This window comes from Crocodylus porosus, unplaced genomic scaffold, assembly GCF_001723895.1.
Source record: "Crocodylus porosus isolate Cpor-Errol unplaced genomic scaffold, CroPor_comp1, whole genome shotgun sequence".
Taxonomy (NCBI): Eukaryota; Metazoa; Chordata; order Crocodylia; family Crocodylidae; genus Crocodylus; species Crocodylus porosus.
Window position 1 is genome coordinate 4590057 of NW_017728927.1, and position 15317 is coordinate 4605373.

Below are 15317 nucleotides of genomic sequence, written 5' to 3' on the forward strand. Positions count from 1 at the left end.
CATGCCACCTTTCCCCCACATCCACCCAACACATTGGCTGTGCCCCATGCCCCCCCAGCCCCATAGACTTACCTGGAGGGAGCTGCAGGAGCTGCTCTCCACCACCCTGCCTGGCTGCGATGTGCATGTGCGCACGTGCAGATACATATAGCACCGCCTGCCCCCTGCACCCCACTCCCAGCCCCAAGCAGCCCTTTGCAGGCTGGATCGCTGCCAGCCTGCATGAGAAAACCCATGCTCTCCCACATTCCTCTCCTCCAAAGGAAAAAATCCACATTTTTCTCCATTAAAAGAGAAAACCCACATTTTTCTGCAGCAAACAGAACACCCAGATCCCTGATCATTATATATAACACAAAACTCATTTTTCTCCAGGTAAAAAGGAACTAGATTCTTTGCTAATATGCTAGGGTCCTAGGACTATATTATTCAGTTGAAGACTGAACGAAAAACAAATATAACTTTATTGGAATGTGTAATAATTTGCTATATCATACATCATATATTGAAAACACAGCACACTAGTCAAAATCAGTCTAAGATGTTGCTTCTTTGATCCCATGATCATAAGAATTAAATATACCTCTCTTTCTGATTCATGAAACAAAATCAGGCCTTCTTGTGCATCTTGACAGTACATTCAATGTTTCACTGGAAGTTATTTTCACATCTGAGTTAATATTCATCTGAGTTAATGTTTTAGCTACCTGAGTTTATTTTCATACTGGAGTTAATGTTTTTAAAAACAGTCTGCAGAACTGTGAAACAGGAGCTACTTTACCAGGATCAGCTAGCAGAAAGCAGAATTGCAGAAGAAAGAATAGCTTGATTAGAGGGACATTAATACAATTTAAAAAAGAAAGAGGGCCATTATCATTTCTGGCATGAAGAGTTTAGAAGGAAACTGGTAGATTATAATGAGCCATAAGGTCAAATGATTCTCTTGCTGCTGCCTGAATAGAAATGCTACTGCCACTGGCAGGTAGTTGGTTTTAAATTTAGGTGTACCAGAAATCAAAGAGAGGGGAGGGGAGTGACTGTACCACTGTATCTCCCTTGCATCTGCCCCATGTGGGAAAATCTTTCTTTTCAAAGTTTACTTCCCCAATGTGGGAAGTTCCTCTGGCAGGAATCTGAAATCCTTTCTCCCTTTTGTAATGGTAGATGGTTCAGTCATTTTCTTGTAATGAAATCAGAGGGAAACTAATCTTCTGTAGTAGTGAGATTAAGCAAAATTACAGAATAAGCAGACAGAAATGTAGCCATCTAGTTTGAATGTATCTCCTATGGGACTGGAGAGAAGTTTTTAGCATTACAGAATGTTTTAAGATCTGAGTCCACTTCTATTAATGTCAATGGAAATTTTGTCATTTAGTTCAGTGGGAGTAGCATCAGGCACTTTTTGAGCCTTGCCAAGTCTCTGGAACAAATTCAGGCATTTTTAATTCTTACCTTAATCTCTCCACTTCTGCATCATCTACAAGAAAATCTCTTTTTTGCACCAATTTATGGATCTTCTGAATCAACTCATCCTCTCTTTTTTTCTGTGTTGTTGTTTTTTCTTTTTCTGATCAAAAAACAGAGACAACAGTTATGGGCTTTGCAGGCTCAAGAACTTAATCTCAGATTTCTAACAATGATTGATTGATAGAAGTCAATGATCTTTCTCCAGATATCCAGTGGTTTAGAGCAGATTATGATCCCAGGTCACATTACTTCAGGATATAATACTCCAGATGCTTTTTTCATTCAATAAAAAGCCTTCAGTGCTTTTCCTAGACTGTCTTTTAAAAGCAAATCTCTCTTTGTAAAAATGCTCAGCAATGAATGGTAAGAAAGAGCAACTTTTTGTTTTAAATCCAAATATTAAAGGATCATCAATAAGTGCTTGTTTCCTAATGTGCCTCTATGAATGCATCACATTTATGCAAATATAATTCATTAATCTTGTTCTTTAATCTTTTATTGGCTTTTTTCATAAAGCACTATAAGCTAATGACAGGTATATTAACTGAATGTCCCCAGAATGACAGTAAATTGAGATTACAGTAGAAAACTACTGATGTGGTTTCAATGAGAAATTGTTAGCAATTTCTGATCAGTGATGTTCAGTGGCTAGGACACTGTGGGGGAGGAATAAATAGGCTCTTTTTCTGCCATGGAACTGCTGCATATTTTGGACAAGTCACTGTTGGAGCTGGCTGTATAACCGAAATCTGTTTTCAAAATATTTCATGTCTTTTTCTCATATCAAATTGAGAAAAAGAAGTGATCTATTTAAGACTTTTTTTAAAAAAAAGGGATTTCCAGAAGTGTTCATTTTGGGAGAATTTCAAAGGAACCGTTCCGCTTCCTCCTGGAAGTCTCTTGTCACTTTCACAGGCCAGAAGTGAAATGCAGGAAACCTTTCCAGGCCGGGTGCTGGAGGCCAGGTGCCCAGGCTCTCTACGCGTACTGCAGTCTGACCGCCAGAGAGCTGAGCTGTTCCCCTCCTCGATCTCCCCTCCCACCCTCCTGCCTGTCTCGATCACTTTGTCATTCCCACTCCCCCCTGCGGACCCAAAGGGAAATGAACAAAGGCTTGCCAAGGTGGCACCTGGGACAATTTTGATTCTGAGAAAAGGGTGTTTTCATCAGAAACTTATTCCTTTGAAAAACTCCCAACTGGCTGTGCTTATTGAAGGCATGCCTAGCCCAGTGTGGACAGTGCTAGGGAGTGCTGCTGTCAAAACATGCCCTGCCCAACTACCGTACACATGCCATAGGCTGAAAAAGTGTCACATAGCTGCCATTAGCAGGCTTAGCACTGCCTTTAGGAGCACCAGTGAACAACTGAACGCTGGTGCGTTTTCAGTCTGCAAATCTCTCCATGTTTAGAGTGTATGTTCCTAAACTCCCTAACAGCTTTAATAATTAACAAGCACCATTCTGTCTCTCTGCAAGCAATGACACAATTGGCATTGACTTCTGCGGGAATGGGATCAGGCCTCAGATGAGATGGAACTGGCAATGTGGGACAAATCTAGCTGTCAAGTATGACATCCCATTAGAAGTTAGCTCATAGTCACAACTCTGATAAAAGTCAGGTGCTCTAAAGATTACTTTGTGGTACAGATAAAGAAAACTTCCCCCCCCACCCCCAATTTCCAAAGTCAGTGTAATTAATATCATCCTGGTTAATAAGGCAAAAACAGAGCTGATTTATAATGACCAGTTTGCTTGATGATAGATTTAGCTGCCACATGCTAGAATTATTATAAATACGAGGGATTGGGAATTCAGTTCAGGAGTATTAAACAAACTGCAGTTAAGACAAATCTGGTATAAATGAGAAAGTGCAGTGGAGATGAAAAAGCTAGAAGCAAATCCCAGCCCACACATCTCGTTAAAGAGCTCAAAATGTTGATCAGCAGAAAACAAGCTTCACATTAAATCAAGAATTTTGTTTTCCAGCACTGGAACTGAGCTCTGAGAAACATCAAACTAAGGCAAGTATTCTGAAAGTCCCTGGAAGCCGTAACAAGTAACCTACAGTGTGATGCATTCAATACATCTTACGCTTATTGACTGGATTGGTAAGGAGGTCCAGGAGCACTTCCCACTGGAAATTTCTGCAATAAATCCACTTCTTAAAAAAATGACATGAAAGTGCTGAGTACCCTGGCTTTTGCAGATAATGAAATTCTGTAAATCTGACTGCAGAAAATCATTCTTCCTTGGAGAACTTTAAGTTATGGTTTGCCAGGGATAGAAGAAGTAAACAATTGTAACGTGCAAGAAAGATGTTTTGTTTTTAACTAAGATATATTTTCAGTGTTTATGAAAAATAATATCTTGTGTTAAAAAATGAAGGGGTACGTTATTACTGACGACAGTGGGTTCTTCAAGAATTCCTCCTACTGAATGCAAGAAGAAGCCATATGCACAGGCATGCTCTTTAACTCACATGCCATAAATGTACAGTGGATAGAAAAGAAGGAGTTTAAAACTGACCGTACACCAGCGTTTCCCAACCTTTTTCACCCCCCGGCACACTTATAGGGCCTCCCCCACTCCATGGCACACTGGCTGAGCGGGGTGGGCAAGGGAGGAGTGGCGAGTGGACAAATGCTGTGGAGCGGGAAGGACTGGTTGGCGAGCGACTGAACGCCATGCACTGAGAGGTCTTGTCTAGGGTGGGAAAGAAAAAGCTTCCCCCCTTGGAGAGAAGCTGCCACTCTAGGTATAAGCAGAAGTTACAATTGTGTTGGTAGCCAGTGATCCTGGTCTAAGTTGGTGCAATGTAAAGGCATATACAGAGTGCAAGAATTGTATCACTTTCAAATGATATCACACAAGCTGTTTTGAGGTCTCTGTTATATCTGCAAGCTTCTGTAGCAGTGCAAGTTTAGTAAAACCATTGCAACTTCAAGGCTGTTTCATTCCATTTTCAAGTTACAGCAATTCAACCCACTTGTATTGCTACAGGGACTTGTAGAAGTAACCATTACATCAGGCTGATGCCTGTTCTCAAACAAAAAATCTGGCTTTCTTTTGAAGTGGTTAAAAGTTGAAAGTCTGTCCATAGCTTACATCTGTTGAAAACAGTGGGAACAAGCACAAGATGTGTGAAAGCATGACGGTAGGTGACAAGAATAAATTATCTTTTTTGGTCCACATTTTTTAGACTGAGAAAATCTCAGCCTTAGTGTTTAGTTCTGTGCAAATAACTACAGTCCTGTACATACTTACTAATTTTGTTACCTGTTACTAACATAAAACTATTTGGTACTGGGTTTGCCAACAGATGGCACTGCTACAGCTAAATCCTGAACAGTCAAATACACATATCTGACTCTTAGAAACTATGGGGAAGTACATTGTGCAAAATGTGACAAGATCTATTGAGGAAGTCTGTATATGAGACTTTGCTTGGTTAAGATTTTATGATTTAAGAACGAGTGCATACATTGTTTGAGAAGATAAGTAGAAAAGTGGAGGTTGGCAACACTAACTGGTTGCTTATTATATAATTCAGGAGAGGTTTGGATACAGGAATGTTGGTAAGAGTGGGTTACGTATCTGTGCACTGTTCACAATCCTTTGCAAAGGTTATCTGTAAAATAAAATCTTTGTATTGTTGCTGATGAAACTTACTTGCATAATTCCTCACTGGGTACTATTCAGTGCAGACCAATGTTATCAAAAAAGAAGGAACTGACTGAAGCAAAAGTAGCTGAGATAATGTCAAGAAAAAAAGACGAATGTGCTTTTTGTTAGATGTGAAAAAATGTGGAAAAGTTCTTATTCTACTGAGAAATGCTGCTGTGTGTGTCTGCTGTGCTTAGAGAGAAAAAACGCAGATATGATCAGCTTCTTGTTCCATGAGTAACCTCCTTTCTGGCAAGGCTTTTCCTTTTCTTTTAGCTCAATTACCGAGTTGCAGAGCTTTTTCATGATGATGGGTAGAAAAATATAAGGATGGCTGACTGGGAAACAAGCCCATCTCTCTTTGCTAGGCAAAGGCAAATTACTTTTCAAGGGTGCTGGAGGCCCCACACAGACTTCTTTCTAATTGTGCTGACTGGCTTTTATGGTGCCTTTTTCTACATATAGACAGAAGGTTTGAATCAGCGTTGTCCTGAAAAGCTGTCCAGGGAACCTGTATTACTGATGTGCACGTCCCAAAGGTCTCAGCCTTCAGGTGCACCACAGCAATAGTTAGTTACATTTGCACGTGGCAAGCGTGGCTTTCTGCCACCTTTCCTTTCCTCTTCTGTTCCTGGGAGTAATCAAGGGGCTAGCTGAGTATGGCAGGACAGCATCAGTACCGCTCTTTATAGGGTTGACTTGTATCACTTCTCACACACCCAGGTCCATTCATACTCCTTCATTGCCAGGAAGCTCCATACACCAAAAAACTACGAAGAGCCAATCAGAGAGGTGTAATAGGGCAGATCTTTGTGGTGCAAGGAACACCCATTCAGGATCCCAGCTGAGCTGTATAAATCAAGATGAGGCACTGAGATCCAATTGCCATAACAGCCATAGCAAAAGCATTCACAACACAGCCCCTGTCTGTTTCCAATGAATCTGCAAATTCTGCTAAAAGCTTGTCATCAACAATCTCAGAACATATATAATGCAACGCTGTAATTCGCAACAGGCTGATCTGCCGTGTCACAACCATGAGCACTGACAGTCATCTCTGTAAATATAGAGGGACACTATAACCCTAAGTTTCTACGATTCTATGACCCACAGGAGTCAAACAGGGCGTTCTTTCCAGGATTTGCACTAACTACAATGTGATGATGTGCTTTGACTCCAGAAGACACACAGAAGGCCAAACAGCAATAGGCCATCAATCCCTGGGATGAGATTAGCTATTGAAAGGCAGCCCAAGAAATACAGCAGCAGCATGATCTTGGTAAAACTGAAACTTGTTATCAGCGCAACATCAATGAAGTTATAATCTAGACCTTGCTTTTGTTGACAGCAATAAAAAACTCATGTACAGAAAAGACAGGTTGGAACCCATTCCCCCACACAGCACAGATCTGTCGCTTTCAGAGTCTCAGCAGCCATGCAAACACAGTACCAATATGTAGACACTTCGATTTTAAGAAAGCAGACTGGAGAGGCTTTTCTGAAGACCGTGACAAAAAAGTGACACGCACTGAACCAGTCTCAGATGACTACAACCTCTTTGTGAATGTACTGCGCAAAAGCTCCAAGAAGTATATACCTCGAGGATGCAGAACTGAACATACACCAGGGTTTACTCCCACACCAGCAGCCAAACACAAAAAATATCAGCAAACGTTTCAGAGATCCTTTCTCAGAAGATGCTATTGTGGCAGGGACAGCCCTAATCCACAAGCTCCAAGAAGAAAAGTGACAGAACTTAAAATAATTGATCAAAAGAACAGATATGACCCACACTAGCAGGAAAGCATGGTTAAGCATTCACAAGCTGAGTAACAACCCAAAGTACAGCAGCACCACAACATCACAGCCAACCATGTGGCTCACCAACTTCTGCTCAATAGTAAACTTTGAATGAACAGCCTAAAATACAAATTAGACGGCAAACTGATCTGGAGGAAAATCATTTTAGTGTGCTATACACAATGAATGAACTTGACACTGGAATAAGTCACTTAAAGAATGGCAAAACAGCAGGACTCAATGACATATGCATGGAGCAGATCAAACACTTCGGTCCTGCAACCAAGTTATGGGTATTACGCCTTTTTAACAATTGCTCATCAGTCCTTATAATACCTAATTATACCTATAATACCTAAGTTATGATGACTGCCCGATGGAATAACTCTGTTAAAGCCAGAGAAGGATGCCTCTTGCCCAGAGAACTTTAGGCCAGTGTCACTTCTGTGTCATCTTTACAAGTTTTATGAACACCTTATTGTCAATCGCCTTTCACCTCATATCAAACAACATCTAATACCAAAACAAACTCGGTTTAGACCAGCAAATCCTACACTAGCCAAATACTAAACATAACCCAGCATATAGAAAGGGATAATAACAGGTGCTGTGTTTGTAGACCTATCAGCGGCATATGAAGGTCAACCACCGAAACCTGTTTGCCAAAGTCTACAATATGACACACAAGACACACAATGACCACCGAGTACAGCTCATCTGATCTCTTTTGGAGAATAAACATTTTTACGTATAACTGTGCAACTGTGCAAGAGCCACTAGAGAGGACAATGAAATGGCCTCCCACAGGCTAGCACTGATCCTTTTTAATATATATACCAATGACCTACCCATGCAGAGTAATATGAGGAGCTTTATCTATGCTGATGGTCTATGCATCACATCTCAAGAGAAAGAAGGCCTTTGCCATGGTCAGGAGCAGACTGATGTACACTGAGCAACCTTTCAGATTACTACAATAAGAATCAGCTTCATGTCAACCCAACCAAGACACAGGTCATAGCTTTTAACCTACATACCATACAGAAGCCAAGTGGAAATTAAACATAATCTGGGGTGGAATTGCACTGACTAATCACCCAAACCCTGTGTACTTGGGGGCTACATTGGACCAAACACTTACCTTCAATGCACATGTAGAGAAGACAAAAGGGAAAGTCAGCACTCACAATAACATACGTCAAAAATGGCTCAATTCAAAGTGGGGAGCTAACCCAGATACATTATGAACCACTGTTATTGCCTTGTGTTACTTCACTGCAGAGTATATATGTCTAGTATGGGAATGATCAGTTCATGCCAGGAAAACAGACCCAATGCTAAACAACAAATGTTGTGAAATAACGGGATGTCTAAAACCAACACCAGAAGATAGTCTGTCCTTACTGGATGGCATTGTACCACCTCAGATCAGAAGAAAGGTAGTGAGCCAAAAAAGAAAGGTCATGGAAGATGGACATCTCCAGGCATCCACTCTGTGGTCATACAGAAGGAACTAAATGGCTTAAAACATGAAACAATTTTGTGACCAGTGTTGTGCTGTTGGACACAATGGCTGACAGGTGTGACTGAGGTTATGGGAGGAAAGATTACATGCAATCAGGTGCTCTGAAATGGGCCTGGAAACCCAGAAGGCAGATCTAGATTGCCCAACATGGCAACGCCTGAATTGCCTGTGCACATGAATTGGAAGATCAAAAATACACATGATCAAATAGAGCTACTCTAATGACCTGGATATACGTGGGTGCTATGAAGTGCAGACTATGGAGCACATGTTCATTTGCCGACTCCTTAGTGAGACCTGTATGAAGGAGGACGTTACTGCAGCAATGGAAAGAACCATCACTTGTGCATGATTCTGAAAAAACATCTAGTTTATGACAAGGAAATGTGATGGAGAAGAAGAACTGAACTTCAGATTACTCCACTTTCAACCAGAACACAAGGGGGAAAACTTCTTTTATGACCCAATTCTGTCTTGCCAAATTATTTCCAGTTGCACAAAGTGAGTGCAAGCTTGTTTTAATGCCATGCTGATCTCAGTAATAAATTCGTACTATTTGCATATTATTAGACTTATAAAAAGGTTTTTTTGGGGATTTTTCAGCTTCCTCAGCATTCTTAACCATCTGCAGAATTCAGCACTGCTCTTGTGACCCACTCCTACTGAATATCAGAGCCCCTTATGACTGGGCCACTCTTGGAAGTTGCTATGTGTACTACAGCATGCTGGGTCTTTTAGCTCAGGCAGAAGAGACTAATATTTAGACCCAGTGATTTTGGGTTCAGTCCAGCTGTTGACTGTAATATACTGTTCTACAGAACTCTCTCACAAAACCTAGCTGTAAGAGTTGTGTCAAGCATTTCCAGTTTCACAAGCACTTATTTGCTGGCCAAAAGCCTGCCAAAGGAAAGTGAATCTGCTATGCTTGGTAAATGGCAAAGATTAACAGGCCACATAGCTGGCATAAAGAGAAGATTGCATTCAGTAGAAATGGGCATGAGCTTACTAAACCAAAGTACAAATTGCTCCTATTAAAACATCTTGTGTCATTACAGAAATGGTATGCTTCACTGAGTTTGACTGTCCAGTGAACACAATCCTAACTAGCATACAAATGCTAACTGTGGTTTTTATTTAAGCTGAAAAAAGGCAAACATGGGGCTGAGCTTTGCCCAAAGTTGCTAATTGCTACATAAAGAGCCTCTGTATGTAGTCTGTATTGCTCTTTTTGAAAGGCTATGGGCAGGTTTTGTATCTAATTATATTTTCTCAGCCAAAGTTCTGCACCCAGGGGAAATTTATGTTCAACTGGGTGATGCTAGCTATTTTATTACTGTATTAAAAGAATGGCAGGCGTACCGTGGGAAGGCCCTCTAAAACAGTTCCCTCCCCTGGACTGCAATGGAGCTAAACACAGAAGTGAGTGTTTGCCAGATTAAGAAGCAATGGGTGTGTGTAGACAAAACAGGGGCCCTAAATTGAAGTGGTGGTTTTTTTAAAACACCGCTTCAATTTAGGGCAAAGTAAACCCCCATGTCATGCACACACCTGTGCACTTACCTGCCTCTCCAGCAGCAGGGAGGGGAGGGTGAGCTGCCAGCAGGCGGAGCAGTCCCTGGGTGGAGGGGAGGGGACTGGCGCTTCCCTCTGTGGCAGCCGTGCCCCCAACCCCAGGTGGCACCACCTGCAGGCAACCAGCTCGGGCAGTTTTGGGGACACCGAAGCCATGTTGGGAAGCACCAGGCCCCTGCACAGCTCAGGCAGGCAGGCTCTGGGGGGAAAAAAACAAAAAGATCAGGCTCACCGCCTTTTTTTTTTCTTGGGTCAAGCCTGCCTTCCCAGGCTACTGCCAGGCTGCCTGCATGGGCCTCCTGCAGAGCCCCTGAGCTTCACAGAGCCTTGTGCTTCGCTCCACTGCTCTAGGGCAGCAAACTAAAACTCCTTGGAGGAGTTTGCTGTGCCCCGAGTCATTTAAGGTGCATTATGCTGCCAAATTTGCTATAGCAGCTGGGATTACTGTGCAAACACCAACACCATTAAAGCTGTGCAAAAGCATTTAACCCGCTTTAAAGTGCCATGCACACATGCCCCTCATTTCATCTACACACAGCCTATGGCACCATTATTAGCTTTGACTGAACATCTTTTCCTATCACTGCAACCCTACTAGAGAGTCAGATCACCTTGCAAGGATTTTCTTGTGGAGTTTTTCCTCTGTTCTTTCAGCAGTACACATATCACTTGCAGAACCTGAATCACAGATCAGTGACTAGATATATGGGCAAAGACCTGTCTGGTTCCTTAGCTCATTGTGTGTGCGCATGGTATTACCCATATACCTAGGTCAGTAACTGCATTATCCTTTAAATATGTTTATTAGAGAGGAACAAAGATTGTTGGGTTTTTGGCAATTCACTTGGTGAGTAACACTATTTATTCACAGGGTCATGGAATGTATTGCTGGGAAATGGAGAGCAATGGATGGCATAAAAGGGGATGGGGCCAAATTGCCCTGAGTTGCAAAACCACTGGAGACTGAGGGTACAGACAGAAGTGACATATTTTAAGCTATCAGGCCCCTGAAAGTGCTCTACAGCCATGTAATAACACACATGACTGCAGAGCACTTTTAAAATGGCCAATCAGGTGAAAAATTAACTCTGGTCAAATCTGGTAACAGTAATGCACTCGAAAGCAGAGCACCTTAGATAACTTGTGTTCCCTCCACGGTTAATTTTTCATGCAGGAAGTGGGGCTAGGCTGGGCTGATGCTACCAGCCTAGCCACTCCCCCAGGCTGTCAGGTGGGAAGGAGAGGAAAGGGGAGGGAGTTGCTGGCTGCTGAATAGCCAGAGCTGAGGGGAAGTGGGAGGGAAATGAAGCCCCTCACTTTGCCTCCCCCAGCTACCCTGGCTGGGGTAGCTATAGGGGTATGAGATAAGGGTTTCCACACTCCCCCACCAGCTGTGGCCATTCAGCAGCTGGTAGCTCGCTCCCCTTCCCCCTTCCTCCCCTGACTGACAGCCCCGGAGCTGGGGGAGAGAGGGGCGGCAGGGGAAAGGGGTGCTTCAGCAGCTTCCTCAGAGTTCTGCGGGAGGGCCCCCACCTGCTGGCCAGGGCCGGCGAAGGCTGGCTCTAGCCTCTTTCCCAGCCCAATAGGCAAACCTCTGTTGGGTTGGAGGGGTGGGAGATAGTAGAGTAGAGTTAGATCTCTAACTCTCGTCTCTAACTCATGTAAAGTGCCATGACTTAGAGCAGGACCCTAATGTCTGCCTGCCTCCTGAATGTGTACAGGGCCATGCCTGGGAAGAAATCTTTGCAGGACTGAGTCCTCACTTGTTTCCTTGAATAAGATGGTGTTAGAGATTTTTGCAAAGCAGCAAGAAAATTAGATCACCTGAAATATCAAGCGGCTCAGTCCTGAAGGCATTACTAAAGTACCGCTTTCAGCAGGAGTCTGAATAATGGCTGCAACACTTTGCACAAAGTGCCCAAAGCACTTAAGTCACTGAGGATTTAGGTTAAGTCCCTTAAAAATTCAGGTACAACACAGTCTAGACATTTTCCTCAGCCCTTTCTGGAAAACAGCAAACCTTCAGCTATTCTATGATACAGATTTGTTTATAGGAAGCTACAATTAATTGGTAACTCTAGGAAACAAACACACACAAACCCATATCCAGGGCTCTATTTCCCATTGCACCAGCACTAGGTTTTTTATAGCTGTCAACATTTTTCCTTCTTCATGCACACTCTCACTGACGAACATACTGTGTCAACAATGGTTCTCATGAGATTTACAAAAGATTGGAAGAGCTTGAGAAAAATGCAGCATGTTGAAATTATACTGGCAGTGCCAGCTGTCAGTAGTGGTAGTAAAATGGAGCAAAGAAATTCAGAAAAACAGAGAGGAGAAGAACAAAGGTAAGGACACAAGAGATGAGAGAGATGTGCAGGAAATAGAGAGCGAGAAGAATGAGACAAAGACCATGGACCTGTATTCATTCCTACTGGTAAGAATTTCAGAAAAGTACTTCGGCCCTTGGACCAGTACCCCATGGTCCTAATCCACATGGGAATGAATGATGCAGCTGGGAACTGGATTATGAAGGACTACAAGGCCCCGGGGGCCAAGCTTAAGGAGATGGAGGCGCAGATGGTATTCTCCTCTAGTCTCCCGGTAAGTAGACATGGAAGGTGCCATGAGGCCTGCATCAGAGTGGTCAGCTGGTGGCTTCAGAGTTGGTGCTACCAGGCAGGCCTCAGGTTGCTTGACAATGACCCACTTTTTTGCTCAGGGGGCATGCTCAGGTGGGATGGGCTTCACCTCTCCCCTAAAGGCAAGCTTTTCTTTTCTTCCAGGTTGGCTGATCTTGTACAGCATTCTTTAAACTAGCTTTACCAGGGGATGGGGCCACAGGGGGACACGAGGACACTTTCCAGCCAAGACAGGAGATGAGCACAAGTACCCAGGTAAGTGACATGGGTCCGTATAGTCCTAGGATCAAGGGGGTGGTGCATGCACCCATAGGAGGCCTGATATGCCTCCACACTAATGCTCACAGTATAGGGAACAAGCAGGAGGAACTTGCCTTCCTGCTAGCTAACACAAACCCGGATATAGTGGGGCTCACTGAAACCTGGTTGGATTCAACATTTAATTGGGCAGTAAACATTAAGGGCTACAGACTGTATAGGCAGGATAGAACGGGGAGGAAAGGAAGGGGTGTGGTGCTCTACGTCAAAGAGCAATACATGTCCTCAACAAACAGCATGGGGTTGGAGGAGGGGCAGACTGAAGTGCTCTGGGTTAGAATACAAGGGGGTCATGGGGAAAGGGACCTAACAGTGGGGTCACCACCCAACACCCAACTACAGACCACCCAACCAGGGGGAAGAGCTGGACCGGGAATTCTCAGGTCAGCTCGCAGAGGCAGTTAAGTCAAGGGATGTGGTCATCATGGGTGACCTAAACTTCGGACATCTGTTGGGAGGAACAGTCAGCCAGGTCTGACCCCTCCATAGGTTCCTAGCTGAGATACAGGACCTCCACCTAACCCAGGAGGTACACAGTCCCATCAGAAGAAATACCTTGCTGGACCTGGTCCTGGACACAGGCGACAACCTGGTGAGGGGACTGCAGGTGCTTGACCACCTGGGTGATAGTGATCATCGCCTACTGGAATTCACCATCCAGCGCAAGGTGTCAAAGGCCTGCAGCAAGGCAGTAGCCCTTAACTTCAGGAGGGACGATTTCAATGAGTTAAGGAGATTAGTTGGGGAGGCACTGAGGTCCTGGAGGGTAGGAGAGTTGGGAGTCCAAGACGAGTGGTCATTCCTTAAGGAGATGATCCTTCAAGCCCAAAGGGTGACAGTCCCAACACGAATCAAAGCAGGCAAGAGTGCTCAAAAGCCCCCATGGCTCACCAAAGGCATTCAGGAATGTCTGAAAGCTAAAAAGGAGGCGTACACCTGATAGAAGGGAGGGGTTATCACCAAGAAGGACTATGTTACAGTCGCCCGAGGATGTAGGGGGGCAGTAAGGAAGGCTAAGGCAGAGACAGAACTAGGACTTGAGACCAGGATCAAAGATAACAAGAAGTCCTTTTTTAAATACATAGGGAGTAAAAAGAAGGCATCGGGTAACATGGGGCCCCTGAAAGACACACTTGGCAATCTGGTGGCTGCACCACAAAATAAAGCTGACCTCTTTTAACAGGAGAGGCACCGCCAGGCTTAGGGTCTGGGAGGACCTAGTTAAGGAACTTCTGGTGGGGCTGGACGTGTTTAAATCAGCAGCTCCAGATGATCTCTACCCCAGGGTGCTGAGGGAATTGGCAGGGGTCATTGCGGGACCCCTGGCATGGCTTTACGAGCACTCATGGTGCTCTGGCCAGGTGCCAGAGGACTGGAAGAGGGCCAATGTGGTCCCTATTTTCAGAAAAGGGAAGAAGGAAGACCCAGGTAACTATGGGCCCATTAGTCTTACCTCAGTCCTGGGGAAGGTCTTTGAGAAAATTATCCAGGAGCACATCTGCAAGGGACTAGCAGGGGAGATTATGCTCAGGGCCAACCAGCCTGGGTTCATTAGAGGCAGGTCCTGTCAGACCAACCCGGTGCCTTTTACGACCAGGTCACAAAATCCTTGGACAGAAGTGTTGTGGTAGATGTAGTCTTTCTGGACTTTAGGAAGGCCTTCAACACTCTCTCTCACCCCATTCCCATTAAAAAAATAGGCGACTGTGGCATTGATACCTACACAGTCAGATAGGTCGCAAATTGGCTAGAGGGCCGCACCCAGAGGGTGGTGGTGGACGGGTCATTTTCAACCTGGAAGGATGTGGGCAGTGGGGTCCCCCACGGCTTGGTCCTCAGGACCATACTGTTCAACATTTTTATCAGTGACTTAGATGAGGGGGTGAAAAGCACCTCGTTCAAATTCGCGGATGGCACGAAGATGTGGGGAGAGGTGGGCATGCTAGAAGGGAGGGACAGGCTACAACTAGATCTGGACAGGTTACAGGGGTGGGCGGATGAGAATAGGATGGGATTCAGCACTGACAAGTGCAGGGTACTGCACCCAGAGAGAAAGAACCAGCACCATACGTACAGGCTGGGGAACTCCCTTCTCGTCAGTACAGAGGCAGAAAGGGATCTTGGAGTCATCATTGATTCCAAGATGAACATGGGCTGCCAATGTGAGTCCACATTCAGTAAGACTAACCGCACCTTGTCATGCATCCACAGATGCATCACAAGCAGGTCCAAGTAGGTGATCCAACCCCTCTTTATGACACCGGTCAGGCCGCAGTTGAAGTACTGCATCCAGTTCTGGGCGCCGCACTTCAGGAGGGATGTGGACC

At 44.3% G+C, this 15317-nt stretch overlaps 1 protein-coding gene across 1 annotated transcript in view; it reads right to left on the minus strand.

The window, feature by feature from the left end:
• The window catches only part of CUNH16orf45 (chromosome unknown C16orf45 homolog), a 67979-nt gene that overhangs the window by 6998 nt on the left and 45664 nt on the right, over positions 1-15317 (minus strand). Inside the window, exon 3 of the mRNA XM_019541801.1 lies at positions 1453-1567. Coding sequence (XP_019397346.1) covers positions 1453-1567 — 115 coding nt within the window. The remainder of the gene's footprint in view (positions 1-1452; positions 1568-15317) is intronic.